Source organism: Gracilinanus agilis, chromosome 3, assembly GCF_016433145.1.
Source record: "Gracilinanus agilis isolate LMUSP501 chromosome 3, AgileGrace, whole genome shotgun sequence".
Taxonomy (NCBI): domain Eukaryota; kingdom Metazoa; phylum Chordata; class Mammalia; order Didelphimorphia; family Didelphidae; genus Gracilinanus; species Gracilinanus agilis.
This window is the reverse complement of record NC_058132.1, coordinates 287,539,569-287,566,535: the sequence shown is the minus strand read 5'-3', so window position 1 is coordinate 287,566,535 and position 26,967 is coordinate 287,539,569. Positions and strand designations below refer to the sequence as shown.

Genomic DNA, 26,967 nt, shown 5'->3' with positions numbered 1-26,967 from the left:
GTTCAGGTCAATCATAGTTTTCACATTTTCCATTTATGTGATGTGAAACAAATCACTTAACCATTGTAAGCTGAATTACTTCTCTGCTGTAAAGGCTCCTTTTGTAAAAAAAAAAAAAAAAAATATATATATATATATATATATATATTTTGTAACTATAAAGGCATAATCACAATTATTATCTAGGGCTAGGCTTATAAATAAATTAGCTATGCCTCTTCTGTACATTTCTGTCTCTTCTATTCTATTGTTCTCCATAGTTAAAAATCATCTTACTTTTTGCTTGTGCTATTGCACTAATGGCCTTGTAAGTGAGTTTTCCACCTGTCAATGTCTTCCTCTGAAACCCGTCTTTCATATCAGCATGTAAATAATCTTTATAAAGCAAAGGTCAGGTCATCATGCTCAAACCCTTGCTTAAAATCCTTGGATTTCCTCTTTATTGTCTGAGGTGAAGTATAAAACTCTTAATTTATCATTCACTTACTAGGCTTTTAAGGCCTCAATTTATCTTTCCAAGTATATTTTCATTCATGTACTAAATTAAATCCTTGATTTTGTCCTGCATTGTGTTGTATCTCCACCTTCTCCCATGACTATAACCTGCTGCTCTGCTAACCATACCTATTAACAACCTAAATGGCACAATGGATAGAAAGCAGGACACAGAGTCAGTAAAATACATATTACTGATTTCAAATCTGGCCTCAGGCACTAGCTGTGTGACCCTGGGCAAATTGCTTAATCCTTTTACCTCAGTTTCCTTATCTGTAAAATAAGCTAGAAAAGGAAATGATAAACCACTCTAATATACTTGTCCAGAAAAATCCGTAGTGGGGTCATGAAGAATCAGATACATTTGAAACAACTGAATAGCAACAATAATATCCTTTAAACTTAGTCCAAAAGCAACTCCCATAGGATCATAGATCTAAAATTGGGAAAGATCTTATAGACCATCTAGTCCAATCCCATTATGTTACAGATGAGAGAATGTGGGCCCAGAAAAGTAAAATGACTTTCCCAAAGTTTTACAAAAAGTGAGAATCAGCTTTGAACCTACCATGAAGCCTTCTTCATCTTCTCAGCTAGAAATGATCATTTATTTTTGCACTTCTCAGGACTCTCTGACCTTCATTATGTGTTGAAATTATGCCTCCATTCTTTTATTATATCCAATTTATCCTATGTATACTTTATGCATATTTGTTTGCTTATTGTCTCCTCCATTGGATTGTGATCTCTTTAGGGCAGGTCCTATCTTTTGCCTTTTTTGAATTCCTAGTGCTTAGCACAATGCCACAACTCAGTAGAGATTTAATAAAATTTTTTTTCTAATTTGTATTGGTTATATATCTAAATATATATGTATGTATATAAATATTAAAAAACCCTTCCCAAACTCTTTACTATGCATTTACTCAGAGCATTGATTATTTTTTGTCTCAGCATCTCAGTTACCTGTGGTATCAGTGATACCTTGTATATTTCAGGCACAATGATTATTAGTTTGAATGAATTTGAATTATGCAGTCATTTGAAAAATTCAGTGCAGACCAGAATATTTTTAAAATATTTCTATCATAATTTTTTTTTGAAACCCTTACCTTCCATCTTAGAATCAACATTGTGTATTGTTTCCAAGGCAGAAAAGTGATAAGTGATAGGCAGCAAGGGTTAAGTGTGATCCTTAATCAGGATTACTAATCAGGATAGCTAGAAAGTGTCCGAGTTCAGATTTGAAATCAGAACCTCCTATCTGTAGGCCTGACTCTCAATCCCCTGAGCCACCTAGCTGCCTCCACTATGACTTCTTATTAAAGAGCCTGAAATTCTATAATTTGAGATTCATTTCTTTGAGTCCTAAAGTCCATTTTGATCTTCAACAAAGATATAAATAATCCAAGAATAGCTAACACTTTAAATCAAATAGTTAATTGATACCTTAGGAAGGATTATATCAATTCACTGAGACCAATACCCTGCTATTATATCCTGGGGGAAAGTAGGAACTCAGGTTGAAGTATGAAAATATACCAGACCTATTCCAGAATTTTGTAGTGGCTCTGCCCTACTAATGAGGTAAGCTTACTTTGTGTGAATAGCATCAAGGTAAAAAAGAATTGTTGAAACTCTTTAAGAAGCTCACAATATAAAAAAGGGAAGACAATAAGTATTAAGAATTGAATGCTCTCTCTGGAAGGGAATGGCAAGATTAGTTAATTGGAAAGGGTTATTCTAGATACTAATTTTTATTGAGTTTCTAGTAATTTCAAGGCACTGTGATGGTAGTATAAAATGGGATAAAAGTAGGAAGGAAACTAAATGTCTATTTATGAAAAAAAAATTATACCAAAGGGGTGATAACAAACACAGCCTAAAGAGAAGAGGATTCCTGACTATTCCTCAGTATAAGAATTTCTTAAATGATTACTCATCCAACTTACTCCTTCCTAGGCGAATAAATAGAAGAGAAAGAAAAAGTGAATCCTGTTACAACATTAGTGCATAGAAAAGGAAGGAAGGAAAGGCATTGCATTCTGGTTCATTTCATCATTTTGAAACAATTATACAAACAAATAACTTTAATGTTCATTCACATAAAACAAAAATGAAGGCACAGCACACTAACCATTGCAAAATCTATCAATTTATCTCTTAGTGTATTTAACTAGTTGGGAAGCATATGACCTTACAGAAATTTGTGATAAGCTATATGTACATTATTAATGAAGTTCTATGACAGGAGACTTCCTTCCTGAAAAAGACTCTTAAAAGAAAGAGGTTCATTCTGACTGATAATACATAAAAGTCTGCCATGTGTTTAACATTTGCATTTTTCTTGCAGATGGTTGAAAAGGAAGGATATCTCCAAAAAGCCAAAATTGCAGATGGAGGCAAGAAACTAAGGTATTTAAGAATCTTTTAATTTGGTTTGTCATATAATTGATGTGACCTCTTCATTCACATGATTAAATCTGTGTGCGACTAGTATTGTTTGAGTATGGTAAGGTATTGAATGATAACTGTCATTTTCTATTCACCTATCACCATTATCATCATCATTATTCACTATATTTTATTCTGCTGCAGGAAACATACAAATGAGTGTTTCATGACTGCTGAGAACTTACAATCTAAATAGATGAGAACCTTTATCCATTTGTTTATAAAATTGATGGTTGGTGGGATTAATGTTTGCATTTAGTGATAATTTCATGCTTTAAAAGGTGGCAGAGGTGGCAAAATCAAAAAGGGGCTTTGGTATTTTGGATCTGAGTCACACCAGTATAAAAGGTCTGGTTGCTGAGATGAAGATAATGATAATGTTGGTGAAACCAGTTACTCTATTTTATGTTATGAAGAATAAATTTTAAAATGTTCAGAAGGAAAATAGGTAGGGCCTCATATACTCAAATTCTTTGAGAAAAGACAAGCCAGTTGGGATGAAAAACAAAAGAATAAAATTCTGAAGGCATAAAGAGAGAATTGGAATTGAGGAAAAATAGAAGATCTGCGAAGAAATATATGTGCATGCAAAGGGGAGTCACCAAGCAATTTTGATTTTAAATGACATGTAGAGAAGGGGCAACCAAATAAGAATTTTAAAAAGAGCAAAAGTACAATTCTGAAGGAATATTTGTCAGAATTACTGAAATTTCAAATTGGGTAAGCCTAGAGAGAAAAGCCTACAAACAAGGAAAAGGATTATCACTTGGGATAGATGGAAACATTATACTGGAAATCAGAGGAAAAAAGGACTATATGAAGGAGGCAGAGCTGAGATGGCAGAGAAGGGCCATGGATTCTCTTGATCTCTCCCAAATTGCCCTCTCCAAACAACTTTGATATAATAACTCAAAATGAATTCTGGAGGGGAAGATCCTATAAAAAAGGATAGGGGTATAACAATTTTTCAGACCAAATGATACTTAGTACTGTTTCCAAGGCATAAGAATGGTAAGGACTAGGCAATTTGGGTTAAATGACTTGCACAGGGTCACACAGTTAGGAAGTGTCTGGGGCCCAGATTTGAACTGACAAACTCCCATCTCTAGGCAAATAATTCCCTAAAAAATAATTCATTAAAAACTCAAGAAGGCATCAAGAAAAGGTAAAACAAAGTCAAAAGAATGAATAAAAGAATAGAAAATTTAAAATATCTCATAGGAAAAACAACTGATCTGGAAAATAGATCCAGGAGAGATGGCTTAAGAATTACTTGACTACATGAAAGGCATTGTCAAAAAAAGAGTTAAGATATCATCTTTCAAGAAATAATCAAGGAAAATTGCCCTAATATTCTACAACCAAAAGGTAAAAAAATATTGAAAAACATCTACTGCTTTCTCCTGAAAAATATTTCAAAATGAGAACTTCCATTAATATTAATAGTTCGATTCCAGATTTCTCATGTCTAGGAGAAATATTTCAATAATCTCAAAACAAACAATCCAAATATCATTGAACAACAATCAGGATAGCACAAGATTGAACAGCTTCTCCTTAAAAGACAAGAGGGAATGGAATATAATATTCCTGAAAGTAAAGAACTAGGATTTCAACAAAGAATCAGATATCCAGCAAAACCAAGTATGATCCTTGGGGTGGGGTGGGAGGTGTGAATGAACATTCGATGAAATAGAGAGCTTTCAAGCATTTCTGATAAAAAAGACAAGGGCTGAATAGAAATTTGACTTTCAGATACAAGAATCAAGAGAGGCATAAAAAAAGGTAAATGGGATAGAGAAATTATAAGGGATTCATTAAGGTTAAATGGTTAAATCCCTTCATAAAAAGATGATTTTTATAATTCCTAAGAACTTTACCAATATTAGGGCAGTTAGAAGGAGTATATATATATATATATATATATATATATATATATATATATATATATAAAGAGGGCAGGGGTATGAGTTGAATATGATGTGATATCTAAAGAATGCACTGGGAGAAGGGTTAATGGAGAGGTAGAATTGAGCAAATTATCTCACATAAAAGAAAAGCAAAAAGGGTTTTTATGCATGAGAATGATGTGGGAGAAGTAGAGGGGAGTGCTTGAACCTTATTCTAATAAGAAATTGGCTCAAAGAAGGAAAAAGATACATACTCAGTTGGATAAATAATAATTTTAATAATCAGAAAAGAATAGGAGATAAGAATAAAAAAAGAGAAAGAGAAGGTAGATTGCTTAGAAAAGTTTTACCCTAATCTTGCTTCCCCATTTGACTGCTTATCCTGCAGAAGTTCCTACCAGCACTAACAGGAAGAAAAAAACATTGATTATTTTCCTGGCTCCACCCTCCATACTGGGGGTCCCCTGGAATTCTGGGTGAGGCTATCCCTGTACCTTTGCAGGGATTCCATGCTTTGCATCTGCACACAACAACTGACAACTGTCATCAGGGTACTGGAGACTTTTAGTATGATCCCAGACATCTAGCCTATATTGATAATAGCTGTTTAGACTGTGGTGGATGCTGGGAAGGTAGGTGGAGCTATTTTTCCTCACAAAATCCCCCCTCTGGTTCTTTGGAAGACTAGCATGTTAAAGCCTACCACTTAGTTCACCAGGAGATTAACATGTCAAGTCTCCCCAATGAATCATTCCTTATCTGTAGTCTATACATTTAAGATTCTCTCACAAGAGGGTATAAAATATTGTATATTACATAGAGATAATTACAACAATCCTGGGAATAAAAGGGCACTCCCCATTGGCATAAAAGTTTACAGTCAGATAAATGATAGGTTCAGCCCCCTTCAGTTCAATTTATTAAATCCAAAGGTTCACTCCAGATCTATTGAGGTAGTGTGTGATTTCTGCAAGCATCCTTATAACATCTTCTCCTGAAGATCCACTTTCCTGGCCCAGGGTGTTAGCATTTTCTTTTCCTAAAATTACTTTAAAAGATTTAAACTGTGGATTTTTAGGATAATTACCCAATCTGACCCCCTAAGAATGGTATATACCAGTGATGGGCAAACTTTTTAAAGAGGGGGCCAAAGGAAAGGAAATGCTCATCTGTCAGTCTGTTTCTAAGGGAACTCTTTCAAAAGTTTCATTGTATTGTATCCTACTCATTGTATTTCAGGAATACTGTCACACAGCCAGATAGAACATTTCAGGGGGCCACATCTGGCCCTCGGGCAGTAGTTTGCCCATCACTGGTATATACCAACAGGTACATCACACATAAAATATATCTAAAACAGAACACATTACCTCCTCCCTTCCTTTGCTAAATAGCCCTATTTTTGTTGAGGGCATCATCCTTTTTCCACCCTTACTCACAACCTCAGTGGTACCTTCAATTCCAAACTCTCAAAACACCCCACATATTCAATCATTTTAAATAAAATCTTTATCATTTTGATCTCCACAACGTCTCTCATGTATGTCTACTCTTCTCCACTGTGGGGAGGGACAAACTAAAGTTCAGGCTCTCACTGCTACTTACCTTGACTATTAGAATATCTCTCTTTTTGGTCTACTTTCCTCAAGTCTATCATCCCTCCTATCTATCCTCTTAATATGTGGTAATTTGCCATTTCTTAAGCACAATTTCTAGTCAAATGAATCTCTGGCTCAGTAAGATATAGGAATTCTCTATTAACTCAAGGATAAAATATGAACTCCTGTTGGATATTTAAAAATCTTTAAAACCTAGACCCTTCCTGCCCTTCCAGACTTCTTATACCCAATATTCTGCACATTCATCACTCCATCTCCCATTTCTATGCTTTTTCGTTGACTGCCCACATTTTTTGGAATGTATTCCCTTTTCACCTCTACTATTTGGCATGTCTTCAAGAATCAGCTCAAGTCCCACATTCTTCATGAAAGCTTTCTTAGTTCTCTCAGATGCTAGTTCAATTTCTCTCAAGACACATTTATATTCATTTTTTAAAATATAGTCTACAAGGGCTAGCTAGGTGGCTCAGTGGATCAAGCCCCATGCTTAGAGATGGGAGTTTGTCAGTTCGAATCTGGGCCCCAGACACTTCCTAACTGTGTGACCCTGTGCAAGTCATTTAACCCAAATTGCCTAGTCCTTACAATTCTTATGCCTTAGAAATGATACTAATTATCAATTCAAAGGCAGAAGGTAAGAGTTTAAAAAGAGAAAAAAATATATAGTCTACAACTGTGGCTTATAGACGTCTCTATAAGTGAGTGACAGGGAACATAATAGGAAGCTGCAAAGCAGGAATATAAGAGAGAGGAAAAGAGGATAACCAAGTAGCTGCCAAGCAGACACAGTAGAGGTGGACCAGGCTAGATGTTGAGCCATTGTGGAGAGTTATTGTGGCAAGATGGAGTTTTCTTATGACAGAGGAGTTTGACAGAGGGATTCACCAAATAGTGAGTTAGCTTTAGGGTGATATCTTGGGGCAGGAGTTCAGGCAATGTCATCTATAACCCTGTCTGCTGTTTTGTAGTTCAGAAAGAAAAAAAAATAAAAGAAAGGATTGAAGGGAGATATTTCAGAGAGTTTGGAGAAGTCTGACTTTTACAAAGTACTTCTCGATATTTGTATTTACCATCTCATGCTTTGGGATTCCACTTGTCTTTATGAGATTTCTACATCGGATACACCACGAAGGAAGAGATAAATCATTGTATAAACTATTGCAAAAAGTTTTTCTTCTCAAGGTACTTAATAATAATGAATTATGGGATGCCAAAGCAGTCAGGAGTATATTGAAAAGATAAATTCCCAGGTCTTCAATATTGACTAGAAGGTAAGAAAGGCAATGATGCCCAATTGCTTTTAAAGAATATTTTTTTATTTATTTAAGTATTCAAATTAAATATTTAATTTAATTTTATAATTTAATTTAATTATAATAAATTAATAATAATACATTAATTTAAATTAAATATTTAAAGAAAATTTCAGAGAATATTGCTTCTCCACCCATAACTGTGATTTAATGGCAAGACTAAGAGTCAACAAGCCTGAGTCAGATAATTAACAAATAGAAGTAAATTTCCTCAGTGTCCAAAATATATTCATTTCCCCCACCCTTGCCTTTTTGATTTGTGGCTCTATCATTTCTTATACAAGGAGAAGTGGTTATGGTGGCACTAATAGCAATAGCAATGAAAGAATTTTTAAAATGTTCTTTTATTTAACAAGGAAAAAAGTAAAGCATTCAGTGCACAAGAAATGAATATGTTCTAAGGACCATCTTCCATTCAGCTTCCTTTGGAAGAGCAAATGTGATCAATGTTGGTGTTATAATGTGCTGCCATCTGGTGTCCATTTCGTAGAATGCAAAGAATTTCTACAAGGCTAGAAATAGATTTCTTCTCTAAATTTCCCTGAATCAGTTCAGCCCTAGCTAATTTTTGTAAGACATCTGTAAGCATTTTATTTTAGATGAAATAAGTCCTCCTCTCCACTCCACACACCTGATTAAGTGATTGATAGTGATTTTCTTGGTAAGGATTTATTTATTTATCCATTTTCAGTTGACTAAATTGATTTGATTTTTTTACCTAATGAATCTTGTATTTAAACCAAATTTGAATTAAAAACAACATTTCCTAATCCAAAGAAGATTTTCTGAATGTGTAGAGAATTCTGGTCTCTAGTTCTGTTACCTACTTATTTGGTTCTTTCACTCCTGTATTTTTTTTTTTTTTTTTGTGGTATTACTTTAAGATTGTTAAGAAAGGATTCTCATGGTGGTTTTGAGCTTCCCTACTTCTACTCCACCATCTTGGCTCCAACCCCTCTGAACTGCTACCTACTTATTTGAATATGATATTGAAAATGTCTCCAATTGGTTTCTGAGAAGTAGCCTGACCTTTCTGATGTCACATATTCCCTTTTACAGTATGTATGGGAGTTTCAAAGAGAGAAAGAAATTAGCACTCATAACTCACTTTTGCCTACTTAAGGTATGTCCAGGAACATTCTCAGTAACAAAATCATAATATTGTCTGCTCTCAAAGTAAAAGCTTAACTCTAGATAGCCATAGATCAATAAACCTAACTGGATTTAATATGAGGGTTTCAGAATACTTTGATCAAGCTAAGCATGTAGCATTTCTTTAATGAGAAAAAGGTTTCCAATCAGCGTCTTTACAGAAGAGACTGGGTTTAATACTTCCCTCTATGTCTCATTGCACCTAGCAGAGTACCTACTACATAGTAGGTATTCTGAGAAAACTTGTGCATTGATAGATACAAATGCTATTCAGACATTGAAGGCAAGTGGAAAGTATATTATTGAACTAGAGCAGTAATTCCCAAAGTGGGCGCTACTGCCCCCTGGTGGGTGCTGCAGCAATCCAGGAAGGGTGGTTATGGCCACAGGTGCATTTATCTTTCCTATTAATTGCTATTAAAATTTTTAAAAAATTAATTTCCAGGGGGCTAAGTAATATTTTTTTCTGGAAAGGGGGCGGTAGGCCAAAAAAGTTTGGGAACCACTGAATTAGAGGATAGGAAGGTAATAAATATGTTGAGCACTCAAGACAAAAATCAACTCGGGATGGGCCATTGTGACTTCCAGTGCCTGAAACCTAAAGTTTTATCTAGAAGGAATTAAGATAGATTTATTTAATTTTAGACTACATCAATAGTGACTAGAACAAGGGGTGCTGATGGGTCTCATTGTTTTCTTCTCTGGGCAGACTACATCTGGACTGTTTTATTTAGGTCTGAACATCCCATTTTAGGAGAGATATATTGACAAATAGGAACATGACCAAGATTGCAAAGGGACTGAAAATCATGATTATTGAGAAAATATGATTATTTGAGAAACTGGGATCATTTATTCTAAAGAAGAAAAGACTTAGGGAGATTTTCAATATTTGAGACATTAAGGAAACAAGACTTTATTCATTCTGCTTGGCAGATCATAGGATTTATATATGCAAGTGATATGAGGAGGAACTTAATTTAAAATAATTTTCTAACAATTAATGTTATCCCAACATGGAATGGGGACAGATAGGTGGTACAGTGGATAAAGTGCCTGGTCTGGAGTTAGGAAATGTTGAGCTCAAATCTAAACTCAGACACTTACTAGCTATAGGACCCTGGGCAAGTCACTTAGGAGTCTGATTCCGAAAAGGAAATGACAAATCATTCCAGCATATTTGCCAAGAAAATTCCAAATGGAGTCACAAAGAGTCAGACAGGATTAAAATGACTCAGCAACAACAACAAAACATGGAGTGATCTTCCTTAGGAAGTATTGAGTTTCTTCTTCAGTACAATAAGTTCTGGTGAGAGACCCAGACTATGCACTATGAAAAAATTGAAAGAGAATACCATTTTTAGCTGGAGAATTCAGAAAAGATTTCATAGGGAAGATGGCAATTGAGTTTCTTTTCTAGAAGAAAAGAAGGCCCTTCCAGATATAAAGTTAGTGGCAGAAATTTATTACAGTCAAGGAAAATTTGGGGAGGAAAAATTAGAAAAGAAATAAAAAATATTTCAATTTTCCTCATACATATCAAAAATATGAAAAATAATTTTATGAACTTGTGCTACAGAGGACAGACTAAACAACCAAGGGCTTTGAATTGGATGATACAATGAAGAGCCACTGAAGTCTTCTGTTCTTGTAGAGAATTGATATAATCATAGTAATGCCTTAGGTAGATCATTTGGCAGGGATGTGTAGAGATTAGAGAAAAATAAACTGGAGGCAACAATCTATACTGTGGAGGCTATTACAGCAATGCATGCAAGAGGGAATGAGAGCCTGAATTAAAGAGATTGTAGTGGAAATTAAAATAAAATGACAGATGGAAATGATTTTTCAGAAAAATAATAGTCAGGGCTTGGCAGCCATTTGAATGGGAGAGAGCAAAGTCAAAACTGACTCAACATTTAAGACAATTTTTGTTGTTGTTCAATTGTTTCATTCTTGTCTCATTCTTTGTGACACAATTTGGGAATTTCTTGACAAAGATAACAGAGTGATTTGTTATATCCTTCTCTAGCTCATTTTACAGATGAGATACTGAGACAAATAATGTTAAAAGACTTGCCCAGGGTCCCATAGCTCATAAATGTCTGATGCTGGATTTGAACTCATGTCCTCCTGATTCCAAGTCCAAAACTTTTATCAGTAAACTATAATCTGGTTTACTGAGAGAATAGTAATGATGTACCTTCAACAAAAATGAAATTTCTAGGAGAAGAAGCAGCTCATAAAGGGAAGCAAGGTGACATTTTTCCTAGATGTTGTTTGAGAAATCAGTTACGTTTCAAGTAGCAAGCAGTTGGAAATACAGTTTCAAGGCTATGGAGATTTGGAGACAAAGACAGATATTGGAGAACTATCCGTATCAATCAACAAGTATTTATTAACCATCTACCATTTGATGGGCCCAAAAGGGAGTTAAGAATAAGAAAACTGGAAAGGTAAGAAGAACAGGTTGTGAAGAGATTTTAATGTCAGAAAAAGGCAGAAGTCATATGGAAGAATGAGAGATAGAGTCCAGTAAATAAAACAGAAAGCCAAGAGAAGAAAGCCAAGAAATGAACCTTTGGAAGTACACACATTTAAGATATGAGTAGAGGGGAGTCTCAAGAATTCTGAGAAGAATTGGTTAAAAAGGAAAGCAAGAGAAGAACCTTAAAGGTGCAGTGTCACAGAAACCAAAAGAATAGAACACCAAAGAAGGAGGTATGGTCACCAATAAAGAAAGATGAGGGCAGAAAAAAGAACATTAGGTTTAAAGAGAGGGGAAGGAAAAGGTCATTATTGACCTTGGAAAGAAATGTTTAAATAGAACAGTGAAGGGAAAAGTGAGATTATAAGTGTTAGAGGAAGGAGTGAATGGGGAATGATAAGATAGTGCAAGAGGCATATTTATCCCAGAAGTTCATTAGTGAAGAGGTAAAAAGAAATGAGAAGATAGTATGCTTAAAGGAAGTATGCTTAAAGGAATAGCAGAGGAAAGAAATGGTTTTTAAAAAAAGAATGGAGAGGATCTGAGCATATTTGTAGGCCAAGGAAAAAGAATCCAGAGAGAGGGAGAAACTAAAGATGTATGGAAAGGTGTGGATACTCTAGGGCAGCATTGGCAAATGTTTTCAAGATTGCATACCCAAAGTGCAACTTCAAGCTGCCATTGAGCCCCACACATTACCCCAGAGAGCAAAGGGAGGAAGTGTTCATATTGGGTGGTTAGACGGAGGGGCAGGGCATGCAAAAAATATGTTCAGGCCCTGTGGAAAAGGAAAACCTCCATAGCTTCACCAACAAGGCTCTAGACTAGACCCATGATAATGAATCTATGGTATGTGTGCCAAAAAAGGTATGCAGAGCCCTCTCTGTGCACATGCCTGCAGTCGACTACCAGAGTTTTTTACTAGAAAACCAGATGGACTCAGGGTGGAGCTGTTCCTCTCCCCCTCTCCATATGCCTCACTTCCCTCCTGCCCTGGCAGGTTGAGGTGCTGGGGGCTCACATGTCATGTAAGGGGGTGATGCTGATGGCAGCCTATTGAGTCTGTGGTGAAGGCGATTCCCATAGTAGAGCTAGAGAGGAGCTAGGTTTGAGGGAGCAGAGAGTTCATAGTGTGATATAGCTGGAGGGGAGCAGAGCACTCGAGCCACTCTCCTCCCCCTCTCCACATGCATCTCTCATCACCTGCCACCCCCTGCCCAGCAGCCCAATTGGAGTGCTTCCTCCTTCCCCTGTCTGGGGCAAGGAGGGAAAGAAGGAGGGAGGGCATGGTACTCAGTGTCTGGGGGTTGGGGTGGAGCTCTAAAAGGTTCATCATCACTGATCTAGAACTTCTTAACTTAATTTTAGTTGCCTCTTCTCTCTAACTGGAAGGCTAGAGAGTGGAGCACTAAACTCCTTCTAAATCTTCCAGGGCTCCAAACCTTTCTGATAACTATATTCACCATCAGTAACTCTACTTGGCTTCCATTCCACAGAACATGTCTCTTTGCTAGTAACCCCTTAGTGACTCCCCTCTCATCATTTTCAGCTTCCTTTTCTGTGTTGTCTTCTCCCATTAAACTATAAGCTCTCTGAGGGCAAGGATTATCTCTTTTTCCTATTTGTATCCTTAGCTCTTATCACAGGAAGGGAATGAATGATGGAGTAAGGTTACTGGGGAAAGAGGTAAGAGTGAGTTTAAGGATACAGATGGTAAGATTAAAGGAATCCCATTTCTGTGATGGGTTAGAAGAATGAGAGACTTAAAGAAGAGAGCTGAGATAATTTATTATAAATGGTCTTAATATCCTTAGTAAGAACATGCCCAGAAATTAGGGTTTGGGAGGAAAAATGTGAGCTTGAAGGTCCCAGTGAGAGTAGGAGATATGGACCACTTTTGTCAGAAAGAGGCAAAGGATTGCCCTACAACAATCAAGTTATCACATTCTACTACTTTCTCAAATGTACCCAACTATAAAGCTATACTGTATTATTTATTGTTTCCCAAGCACAACCTATGATTCTCCACTTCTTTTTCATTATTCTAATAGTGTTTATTCTTGTCCCTTAGAATTCTCTCATATCTACCAGTTGAAACCCTACTCAACCTTTAAGACCTAGTTCAAGTGTCTTCTCTTCCATGAAGCTCCCCTTGAAACCACTCAAAGGATGTAATATCTTCTTCCTGAGACTTTCATAGCAGTTTTTACATTTCTTTTAAATACTTATGATTTTCTTCAATGTATTATGGTTATTTGGGTACTTGTCTTACCTATACCTACTAAATTGTAAGTTTCTGATGGGGATGGACTTCCTGATCTTGGTCTTGTTCCTTTTTGTATCACCTATTCAGTGCCTTAAATGTGCAGATAATTACTCAGCAGGAATGTTAAAAATAATTTAATTTGAATTGAATTTAAGCTGTACACAAAAGCCTTATAAACTTACTCATCTTTTAAATTTTAGAACTTGAGATTTTTTTAAGGTGTACTGAACTCTGACAAATGTATAAGATATTTTAGCTAGTGCTGATAATGGGAGAGACTCTCATGCTGTAACTCTCTAAACTTAAACTAAAAGGTTCAAGCTAAAAAAACATCCCAAAGCACAAATCAGTATTTCTAAAAATGGCCTGTTAACTTATAGTCATGAAATGCAGAGCAATGAAAACAAGAGAAAATAAAACAGTCTTTCAACTCCTTTTCTATTTGGTTGTCTCTCTATGTCCTTCTTTCTGTGATACCACAAAGTAGCAAAGCCTTCCTTTCATTGGCTGCTGCCAAGACCATGGTATATACTCAAGGCATACCCTTCTAATGGAATCTACAACATATGAGTCCCTCTTTTTACCAATTCTCCCTTAAGTCAGCACAAATCATGTGACACAATATTTAAACATAGGGGTTGGTCCAAAGCAGACAAAAAGCATATATGAAAGAGTCATTTTAAGTATTGAAAGCTCTCACTGCCCATAATCCAAAGCAACCACTTTCTCACAAAAGTCATCAATGGAGAGTTGGTCTCAGATCCTGATGGTGCCTTGGGAGCTTATCCTGCTGCTTCCACCACAGAGCAGAAGAATTTACCCTGAATCAGTCACAACAGGCCATTAGATGGTCATCTGTAGCAATAATGTTGAGTGCATTGGGCTTTTCAGCATGGAGCATGATGCAAAGGACACTCAAATTAGTTTTGATACAGGAGGAGAATAATTTCAAGTCCAGAAATAAGGAGAGGCAGAAAAAAATTGACTTCAAATGGGTTAAAGACTATGTAGTTCATATAAATTGTGTGTAACAAATGCCTAAAACACGTATAGTTCTTGAAGTTTTAACCCAATTTTACAGTTTGAAAAATTCAAGAGCCAATTTCCTTTTGAAAAGATTACCCTTATTGAACCAATATGTGTTCAATCAAGCCAGTAAGTTTAAATTAAAAAAAAAGAGGAAATGAAGGTAGAATGTTGTTGTAAAACTGAATTGCAAAAATATTTTGTAGATTTTCCTGGGGGGGTCACCTAAAATAATTTTCATAAACTTCTTTTTTGTTTGTGCGAACTAAATCTCCATTTTATGATCCTAAAATGAGAAAATATGATGTATTAGGAATAGCATTGGGTTAGTAATTAAGTTACCTCATCTCTCATCCTGACTCTGATATGAACTGACTATCTGACTTTTGGCCTCAGTTTCCTCATCCTTGAAAAGGAGTGGGGAGGAGGAGGACAGAGTGAACTAAATGGTTGTGAAGTTCTCTTCTTTCAGGATTAATTCCATGAATTGTAAGAATAATATTGCTCTTGATCACCAAATTAACAGGCAGGATTGATCTGGGAATCATCTCCTTTTTAAATTCAGCCTATACATTCAGTACTTTTGATTGATGGAGAGATAGATTATTTCTTGTCACTATATGCTTTTTTGAGAGAAACTCTTTGTACTCTCCAAGACCTCTGTCCTTAAAACCCTACTTTAACCACAAATAAAACTTTATTTAAAAATTAAGGTCCTATTTTTATTATGACTTATAGTCTGAATCTTATTATCCAATGAGCAGACTTAATAGGACAGCTAAAGTTTCTGACATATTTCTATCCTTTGCCTTACTGTGAAAACTTGATCATGCTGGATTTGTTTTTTTTTTTCTTATTTATATAAGTGATATTTCTAGTAGTAAATCAAGATTTTAGGAAGATTCAAGAATTAAACTTCTTTGTCATTTAAAGGAAAAAATCCCTAGAAAAGAATACTTTGTAGTCATGCATTCAATAAATACTATGTGTTTTCAAAGTTCTTACTATATAATAAGAGGGAACCAATATGTATGATACAAGGAAGAGTTAAATAAAGGGTTATGGAAAGTGCAAAGTACTATTTAAAAATCCGAGGAGGAAAAAGTCACTTTCATCTACAAGGGAAGATGAGCTTTCACAGAGTAGATAGCACCCAAGTTTTTATTAGTATGGAATATTTTTCCTATTTCCAATGTGGCTTTTGAATATGTACTAATCAGTACTTAATATATAACATCTTGAAGAGCTGGATAAAATTTTCCTTTAACAATTTGTACCCAGTCTCCAAAGTTCATAGAGTTACAATTATGATATGACTTATTCAGTTTATAAACTTATTTTGCTTTTATTTTTTGAAGGAAAAACTGGTCTACTTCCTGGATTGTCCTTTCTAATCGGAAAATAGAATTCTACAAAGAGTCTAAGCAACAAGCTCATTCTAATCTGGTAAGTAGTTATCTCTTCACTGCTCTCATCTCTTCAGAAATATTATTGAATTTAAGTTTTATATCATCAAAAATCTCACCATGCCTTCAAGCCTCCAACATTTTGAAAATAGATTCAGGAAATGACTCAATAAAGTTTTAATCAGATGAAGAGGGAATGGAACTTAGTGTCTGTTTTATTAAGTGATGCATTTGGAGAATAATTCCAAAGCAAGATGAATGGTGAGTGGCTATCTGGTAATGTGAAGGTAACACTTTAAATTGAGGTGCCATTTATAAATGCTTTATTCTTATTTATGAAATGATCGCTAAATGCACCTACTTGCTCAAATAATGTATTATAAAGTATGTTATAAAATGCATTAGTAATAAATGCTTAATGGATGAGGCTATGAGAAGCTGTTGTAAAGAATATTATGAGACGTAAATCGTATTAAACCATGTATGTGCATCTTTAATACATGAATTTAAGTTGTTATCCAGCATGCAATAAAGAGCTTCACACATTAATAAATAATAATCAACTGTTTATAAATGGTACCTTAATATAGGGTGTACCAGTGGGGAAACACTGTAAGTTAGCAAAGTGATTTTTTATCTTAGTCTATGTGTGACACTCACCATATCCAGCTGACCTGGCTGAGTATTTCTTATGATTCCATCTGATACAACTAATATAATTCCTGTAACCAATAGCTACTAAAAAGTGAAATTCGTATTGCCTCGGAATCGTACCTGGAGGAGAGGCCACAGATGTCTGTCTTTAGGATTTTGAGTCAGAACATGAAGGGTAATGGAACATACCCCTTCAGTGCTATCACAGGGTAGCTGTGTCTAGCAAACTCCTATACAGTATCTTAAATACAAAGGAAGTTATTGAGAGTATGCTACTGCAGAAGGACCAAGGACATATTTGACAGCATCTAATTGTGAATGGCTCCCAAGACCGGAGCTAGCCTGCCATACCATGTTGAAGTGATGGGTAGCTGGGAAAGGTGCATGCCTGGCAGGAGTCAAAAACAATAACCTAATTTATATTTGGCAGGTAACGAAATGCTGGAGAGTTCTCTGCTCTCCAGCCATGAGTCATGTTTCCTATGTAATCCTCTTTAAATGTGAAACATAAAATCTTTCACTAAGGGATATTCATTAAAGGAGGAGATTGGAGGAAGAACAAAAGGTGGCATTTGGTTTGTTCTGATAATTGCAATAGCCCTTTATCCCCAAGTGGCCAGCTGGTTTCAGAGTTTTGATGTGGTCCAATCAGGAAATTAATTATGAATAAATTAAATATACTTGAGTCTTTTGTAGTGAGCTACTTTTGACTGTTGCAGAAATGTGTCATGGTTTTTTTTTCTGTTTTTGTTTTTTTTTTTGGCCAGGGTAAGTTTAAGATAATCTCTTTTAAGGGAATGAAGTAACCTTAAGGGCAATGTGGAACAGGGGGAACACACACACACACACACACACACACACACACACACACACACACACACGCCTATTGGAATGCCACCCTCTTGGTTCTTTCTTTGGATGAATCTTGATGGGGGAGGTGGGGAAATGAAGGGAAATTGTTTGCATTGCTCTTGCTTTGCTGCTGAGAAGATCATCTTTGTCCTGCTGAGTGAGAAGAATACTGTTGGAGCTGAGTTTATATGAATGTGCTGGGCTAATGGGAGAGATTAGGTTCCAAATTAAAGCATTTGGTTTAGTTTATTTTCTCCCCCCTTAAATCTCTCTTACCAGGAGATGCACTTATCAACTGCTTAATTTTATCCAGGTGGGAGAAAACTCCATTTTAGGTTATGCAGAATATTTAAAAATCCAACTCACTAATTAGGTTTCTTCAGTTCAGAGGTAATTGAGTCTTCAGAACTGTTGCAAAAATCACAAACTCTTTGACTTTTAGAAGAAAAAAGTAGAAATGGTAAACATATCTTGGCAGTACTAACACAGTACTCCTGGCTCTGTTTTCAGTGCCCTTATTTATTTATTTTTTTCCAGGCACTCATTGTCTTCAAAGGGAATTTAGGGCAGGAACCAAATGTGCACTATGGTAATAGAGATGAGAGTTAAGAGCTTTTGTTTATAAAGCCTGAATTGTCTTACTAGTTCTGTTCTTGGATCTGACTCTAAGTGAGTATTAGTGCGTTAGTGGGATTGACCACATTGACCAAGCCCTTTCTCAAAGAGATGATATGCTGATTGCCAAGCGTTGATTAAAGATAATGTGGTTTATTTTGAAAGAGTTTTATGATAAACTTTTGGAATTTTTGTTCTTACCCACTTAACACATGCTCGCACATGTTTCATTGTGTTGGGGTGAGGGGGCTCCTAGGAATTCCTCCCTTTCATCCAAGAAGCCATTTGAAACTGTTCATGACTGATGATAGAATGGGACTGAAAAATGTAAAAGTTATGCACATGTTGAGATATCCCAAATGTGCTTGGTTCAGTCCATTGGGGCAGTTGAGGTGCTTGAATGCTAGGTGGGAACTGAGCTAATCTAGGCATTCAAAGAAGAGAAAATATGCTAATAGACAACAGTCCAAGAAAATGACCACCAGTCGCCCTCTACACTAGGAAATATGTATTCATGTGCTGTGCTGACCTTATTGTCCTATTAGTCTTTTTCCTAACATAAAATGTAAACTCTTCATTCTGACATTTAAAGCCATCCACAATCCAGATCCTCCCTACTTTTCCAGACCTACATCATATTCCTGCCCACCCTGTTCCACTTTGTGTTCCAACCCAACTCACCAAACTCAATATTTCCTCTCTCATCTTTGAGCTTTTACTGAGAAGACACTTTAACTTTACCTCTGCGTTTCTTAAAGGCTCAGTTTAAGGATTCTTCCTTACATGAAGGCATTCTTGCTCTTTTATTGCTTAAAGAGTTCTCTCCCTCCTCAAATTATCTTGTATTTTCTTATTTTTGAACATGCCATATCTTCCCAATAGAATCGACAAATCCTTGAGGCAGGTATTTTTTTTTAATCTTTGTATTTGGAATGACTAATATAAATGGTGCCAATGTACAAAAGATCATAGTTTTTGAGTTGGAATGGACTTTAGAGGATATCTTACCTAATGCCTCTTCCTCCATTTTACAGATGAGGAAACTTAGGTTCAAATAAATTAATTGACTTACTGGGAGTAATAAATACTGAATTTCAGTACTAATCCTTCAGTCTTCTTAAATTTTCTCCCTAATGTAATCTTAGATCCAGTGACACTAGCCTCTTGGCTGTTCTGGTAAGAATACACTCCATCTCTAGGCTCCAGCATTTTCTCTGGCTGTAGACCATACCTGGAATGCTCTTTCTCTTCCCTCTTAAGTACTTGCCTTCCTAGCTCTCTTTAATCACAATTAAAATTTCACCTTCTAAAGGAAACTTTCTCCAATCTCTCTTAATTTGTTCTTTTTCTCTTTTAATTATTTCCTATTTGTCTTGTATATAGGTTACTTGGCATGTCTCCCCCACTGGACTATAAATTCCTTAAGAGGAGAGATGCCCTTTGCCTCCTTTTGTTTCTTTGGCATTTAATAATGGTTTATTTATTACCTTATTGTGTGAATGACTTGCACAGAATACATTAGTCTATCCATATAGAGAAATTTGCAGATAAGCATGAACAGAGATTAACATATACCAAATTGACCAGTGAACCTAAATTTCTGGTTACCTTTTTATTTTTAAACTTTAGAGTTCAGGAGGCCTAGAGACTAAATGTGCCCAGAGCCATGGCTTTGGGGTTAGGGTGTGAATGCAAGAACAAATCTCTCTATTCAGGTATCCTATGTTAAAAATTTTATAAAGCTGAAATCTAGTTATATTGCATATCAAGGAGAATTTCACAGATTTTATCTCAGGGGTGAATAATTTTAGTTATAGTAAGAGCAAAAGATGTCTGGCTTTAGCATCCTAGAAATGAACTAATCCAGGCCCTGCAATTTATAGATGATGAAACATTTCAGAACATATGGTCAGAATAGTTGATACCTACTACTTATATAACTTTGTAAAGTCTTTTTACTTCTCTGGATCTCGGTTTCCTTTTTTGTAAAATAAGGTTATACTATATGGCTACGATAGTCACTTTCAACTCTACCGTGATCTTGTGATCCTTTCTATTAATAATAAAATATTTTATGATAATATATTTTTTGGAAAACATACTGTGTCAAGGCATTTGTTTGATTATTTGGTCAAAATTAAAAGTATCAACAAATTCATTTTTAAATGGTTTATTTTTTCATTGTTGAATTTTTTTAAAAAAGAGGAAATAACTAACAGGATATACTATAAATTGCAGCAGTAAATGACATTTAAAATATGTTTTCTAAAGTGCATTAGACTTGGAAAAGGACAAACTTGGAAATAGGAAGAAAATTTAAGAAACCTATTTTTTAAAGAGGAAAAGAAAGTAAGTTGAATGAGTAATTGATGGATGAGAACTCTCTCAAAAGTAGTAGAGGAAATTATTTGCTGAAATTAAAAGAAAAAGGGATAAATTAAGTTATTTCACCCACTTCTTGCTACATATTCATTCCCTTTCTCATAGATAGAAGTGTCTAAGATTGAACAATAGTGTGCAGTAGAACCATTGAAGCTTGGGAGGTCAAAAGGATGGGAACATAGGATATTATATTTAGAACTGAAATAGATATTGAAGTTGTTAAGTATGATGGCTAGGAATAGGGTAGAGAAAAGGACTATGATTCATTCACATGTTTGATTATCTTTGAAGTCAGTAGATTATCCTGCTTCAATTGCCTCTTGACTGCTCCTACAGGCCCTTTCTCCCATTGGTGGAGTCTTCCAATTTGGAGAAGATTCCCAGACTACTCATTACTCATAGTCAAGACTATGTCCCTGTGCCTCAGCTCATTCCTGACTCTAATTGTGCAGGTTCCTATTCCTATTGGTGGATTTTTCTTGGAATTTTTATTTTGGAAAAAGATCAACCATCCATTATTCTATGGACTTAGCCATCATCCCCTTACCTCCTCTCGCTTTTATATTTCCTTGAATGTGTTGTCTCCTTTAAGATAGGGACTGCTCCTTTTTTGTTTGTATTTGTATCCCCAAGACTTTTCATAGTGTCTGGCACATAGTTATTACTTATTAAATACTTGTTGTCTGACTAATTTTTGAGTATGTATAACAAAGGTATGCATTTTTAAAGAAGAGAGACTATTGAGCTATGATGAGATAGGAATGAGTGTTCTCTGCTTTTTTTCCAAGTGAATCAGTCATAAAAGAAAGTAAATTTAAGGAAAGAGGAAACCTAGATTTAAATGAATGGAAGAAGGTGAGGGAAATGCTTGTGCAAAAAGTTGTGCAAAAATAGGATCATAGATCTAGAATTAGAAAGAAACTTAGTAGATGTTGCACCCTTTCATTCTATAAATGAGGAAACAGAGGCATAAAGATGTAAAAGGATATGCCTGGGGTCATATAATAAATTTTTAGATTGAATTTGAACCCAGATCCATTCTGCCATTTTGCATCCCAGTAGAAAAGGCTATCAACAGAACCAAATGGAAACATCTAGTAAAGAGTCAAATCAACAGGGCAAGGAGAAGGATTGTTCTGGCAAAAGATTAAGAGTATGAAGTGGCAAGGGTGAGGAAAGTGAGTATAACCAGCAAGCATGGATTAAGCAAGGAATTTGGAGGTTTAGCTGAAAGAGTCTGGCAACAGATGAGAAGTTAGGTCAATCTCTATGTACTCATTAGATTGTTGGAGTGTCCGTGTCTTGCACAGGTGCTTGAGATTTTTTATGATTTATCTTCTGACAACTTCATTTGGAGAGTGGAGATGTGACTTCTGGGAGAGGACTGTGTTTTTGAAGATGTGACTCCTCAAAAGAGAATGTGTGAGAGGAGTCAAAATGATACAAAAGTTGGAAACCCAAAAGGATAGGAGTGTGAAAGTGCCCTCACTAGTTGTAGAGAAATATGGTTGATGGTAGTTCTAGATGTATGTGAGGGAAGAGTGAAGATCACAAGTTCTAAGCCTGGATTCATTGAGTTTGAGATACTTGAGTTTTTCAGCTTGAGATGTCCCATGAACAATTCCTAATGAAGTGGAGCTCAGGAGAGAGACAAGAACTAGAGATAAAGCCCTAGGGGATATTATAATACAGATAATAATCAAACCCATGGGAGTTGATGTGACTTCACTAAGTTTGATATCATTAAAGGAGAAGAAAAAAGGGCCAGGGCAGCTAGGTGGGGAGAGTCAGTCCTTGAGATGGGAAGTCCTGGGTTTAAATCTGGCTTTAGACACTTCCTAATTGTGTGGCCCTCGGAAAGTCACTTAACTTTAGTTGCCTAGCCTTTATTGTTCTTCTGCCTTGGAATTTATATTTACTATCAATTCTAAGACAGACTAAAGGGATCTAAAAAAAGAAAAAAGGGACTGAGACAACTTTAGGGACACCAAGGTTAGGGAATATGACCTTAGTCAGCATTGGCAAAGATGTGACACTTGTGGGATTCCATGTTGCCATCCTTTACATAACACCCAGCATTCTGGAGGGGACTACTCCTTTCCCCCTCTCTACCTCACCTGGGGATAGTGTTCACATGCCCCTCCTCTCTGTTCATCAGCCCAGTGCAAACACTTCCTCCCTCTATTTTCTGAGGTAATGCAGGGGGTTCACAGGCAGTTTGAAGATGCAGTTTGGGCACATGATCTCTAAAAGGTTTGCAAATGCTGTCCTAGGTGAATGTCAAACAAAGATACTGAGTTGTTAGAAGTTTTGAAAAGGTAAGAGAACCAAGTAAGAAAGCAGTTTCATGGGAACCTAGAGAGGAGTACTCAGGACAAGAAGTTGATCTGCAATATCAAAGGCTATAGAGAATATCTGATAAAAATAAACATACCACATAATTTCAGAAATATTATAGATGTTTATTAGGAGTTCAACTCAATCCAGAAAGCTCATTTAGCACTCATAATGTTCAGAATAAACTATGTATGTTAAGATATTTTAAAAGTTATGCCTTTTAAAACACTCAAAAATCTTTAGCAAATAGCAATAGTAGGTCAACAATACTAATTTAAACTTAAAAAAATTCAAGACATTTAATGCTCTGTTTGCTCTTCGAAACCATTCATCCTGTCATAACCTTGAAGGCTAAAAAGGAATAATATAAAAAGCCTCATTAAAATAATTTGTTTACTTTTTAATATTGTTTACTTTCAAGAAGAGTGAATTCAAGCATTACTTAAATAATGTAATAAAATCAATGTTCATTCATTATAGTATGACTTTCATCACAAAATGAACTTATTTATGACCATAAAATGATCTGATTTAGCAAAATGATCAAAATAGCTTTTAATCAGAAAACTATTCATTAATTATTAAGTATTGGGAGTAAAGTGAATATGGGAAGACTTTAGCTTTGCAAAGAGAATACATTTCTTTATCTTTGTAAAAAGAATGCTTTTATTCTTACCTTCATATCTTCAAAACAGAGACAAACTGGAGATGTAACATCCAACTTTATTCAACCTCTTATTGCAGGAAATTCAGGCATTAAAAGTTAGCTTATTTTTCATATCCATGCTCACAGAAGAGATCCTGTCTCAAGAAAAAAAAAGATAGTTATCACTGGGGGGAGGGGTTTTTTTTTTGCATTGTAAACATAAGGGGTTTTTTCCCTTCTTTTTTGTGGTTTGCACTACCATATGGCCTCATCATTTCTAATAATTAGACAAAATGATAACGTAAAACCTAAGGGGAAGAGGAAAGGGAAGGAAAGCAAGGGGAGAGGGATAATGTATTCCTGTATTTTATTAACAAAAACCTCTTTCTAATCAAAAATTAAATCAAGCAACTGATATAAATACAAATGAGGTCTAGTTCTCTGCATTATACAGTATAGATGGATTTTTATAATTTTCTCCAGATCTGATCATTAACCACCATAAATACTGCATCTTACATGACTTTTAATAACCAGAAAACCTATGAAATTGATATGATGCTACATAAATGGATAATAGTGTACTATCCCTAAGCAAACTTCACCTTAGGCTGTCCCAGAGATCTATTTTCATTATAAAGCTTAAGTCTCTGAGGTTTATCGTTTTGGCCAAACTAGTACAACTGAATTATAGTTGGTCATGTGATATAATATGCTTGCATGCTTAAAAAATGACTACAAAAATTCAGTATTTTTTGAGCAAATATTTGCTATTGGGTATATTATATTAGGTTATTGGTCCTTCTGGAAGTTTGCTTACTGAAGGGAAATGCTTTTTGTATCAATAGTTTAAAAGAGTAAGTGTTGGGTACATTCACTCAAGGCACATCTCAGCAGCCATATTTTAATAGATTCTACCAAAATAAATAGACTTTTGCTTCATTTTACATTAGAAGAATAAGTCCAATTGCTGGCTTCTCCAACCACCACCAAGATGTCAAACATATTGTAAAAAAATTCTTTTTTCTTTTTCCTAATTTTGTACCACCGCCAATCCAGTGGGATTTGGATACATAATAATAGTAATTCCAGTCTGTAAACGGCTTCTCCTATTATGCATGTATGCCTTCATCTATTTAAAATGTAGGTGGCCTTCTATAAGTAAAAAAAAAAGAATGTCTTTTTAAAAATTAATATGACCATAACAAATAAAATTATAAAGAAATGCAAAAAATACATATACAGAATAATACAAAGTAAAGACACAATTAGACTACATAGTATAACAACTATGTCAGTATTAATGATTATAATAAAAACAGCAACAAAATCTAGGTAAAATGTACAGAAAATATATACAATGTATATACCCAACATTCAATAGTTCTCTTCCAAACCATTTGGGGCTATTGAAGATTAGTGATTTTTATCCTCTCGAGTGATCAGTTTTGGGGGCAGGTTGGTAGTGCAAAGGTTAGAGTGCAAGACCTGGTGCCAAAAGGCCTCATCTTCCTAAATTCAGATCTGGCTTTCGACACTTAAAGACCTGTATGCTCTAGGTAAGTCAGTTTCCTCATTTGAAAAATTAGCTGGAGAAGGAAATGGCAAACTACTCCAGTATCTTTGCCAACAAAAAATAACCCAGATGGAGTCACAGAGAGATGGACAAGGCTAAAAATATTGAGTTTGATAGGAGTAAAACCATCAAATTATTGAGACTGATTTTAGGTTTCATATTACTAAATGGAAAACAAACTAATAGAAATACATTTATAAGAGATAGTATGTTTCTGCACAAACCAAAGCAATGTAACCAGTATTAAAAGGCAAAAAAAAAAAACTGGAAAAAATATTTATAACAAATATCTCAGACAAAGGCTTCATTTCTCAAATATATAGAAAACTTAGATCTATAAAAATACAAAATATTTCTCAACTGACAAATGGTCAAAGGATATGAACAGGCAATTCTCAGAGAAAGAAATTAAAACTAGTCATATTAGAAAATGCTCCAAATCACTATTCATTAGGGAAAGGCAAATAAAAACAACTCTGAGGTACTACATCATACCCATCAGATTGACTAACATGACCAACAAAAAGAAAATGATCAATGTTGGAGGGGATGCAGAAAAATTGGGACACTAAAACACTGCTGATAGAGCTGTGAACTGATACAACCATCCTGAAGAACAGTGTAGAACAGTGATGGGCAAACTATGGCCCGCAGGCCAGATGTGGTCCCCTGAAATGTTCTATCTGGCAGTATGACTTTATTCCTACTCTGATGAATACAATGAGTTGGATACAATACAAGAGTTGCCTTAGAAACAGACTGACAGATGAGCATTTTCTTTCCTTTGGCCCCCTCTTTAAAAAGTTTGCCCATCACTGATCTAGAACCATTCCTCAAAGTCCATCAAACTGTGAATAAATACCCAGAAATACTACTTTATATCTGTACCGCATAGATTAAAGATAAGGGGAAAGAAGTTCCTAGTACAAAAATATAGCTGTGATTTTTGTGGTGACAAAGAACTGGAAACTGAAGCGATTTCCAGCAATTGAGGAATGTCTGAATAAGTATGGTAAGTGATTGTAAAGGAATACTAATGAACCTTAAGAAATGACAAACGAGATGATCACAAAAATCATGGAAAGACTTTTATGAACTGATGTAAAGTGAAGTGAGGAGAACCAAGAGAACATTGTATACAATAACAACATTAATGTATAATGATGAACTGTGAATGATTTAACTATTATCAACCACGCAAGGATCCAGGACAACTCAAAGGGACTTGTGGCAAAAAGAGTATATCCACCACCACAGAGAGGACAGAGCCTGAAAGCAAAATGAAACATACTGTTCTTTGCTTTATTTCCTCTATGATTTCTTTTCTAGTGTAAGCAATATGTGTCTTCTTTCACATTATGATGAACATGGAAATATGTATTATATGATAATATATGCACAACCTATATCATCTTACCTTACCTCTTGGGAAGGATATGGGAGAGTGAAAGAGAATATGGATTACAAAATATCAGAAAACATATTTTAAAAATTGCATTGACATGTAATCTAGAAAATAGTAATTTATTATAATAAAAATAGGCATTTTGAATCTGCTATTGCATTTGAAAAAGTATTCAGCAGACTTTGCCCTCCTAATAACAAAACAGAGCTATTCTCTAATACTAGAGTATAGTCTCTATACTGGACAGGGCTAGGATTGCTTGGATCATGTGTGCTGCTTTCTTCCTCAAGGATGAAAATAAACAACTAAGACCAACAGAGCAATGAGGGGGTGTGGTAGAGGGGGGGGGGGAGAGAGAGAGAGAGAGGGAG

General features: G+C 35.4%; 1 protein-coding gene across 1 annotated transcript in view; it reads left to right on the top strand.

Annotated features, from left to right (window-relative positions):
* Positions 1–26,967, top strand: part of ARHGAP15 (Rho GTPase activating protein 15) — an 817,445-nt gene that overhangs the window by 92,722 nt on the left and 697,756 nt on the right. Inside the window, exons 3-4 of the mRNA XM_044669898.1 lie at positions 2,849–2,910; positions 16,082–16,169. Of these exons, the coding sequence (XP_044525833.1) occupies positions 2,849–2,910; positions 16,082–16,169 (150 nt within the window). The remainder of the gene's footprint in view (positions 1–2,848; positions 2,911–16,081; positions 16,170–26,967) is intronic.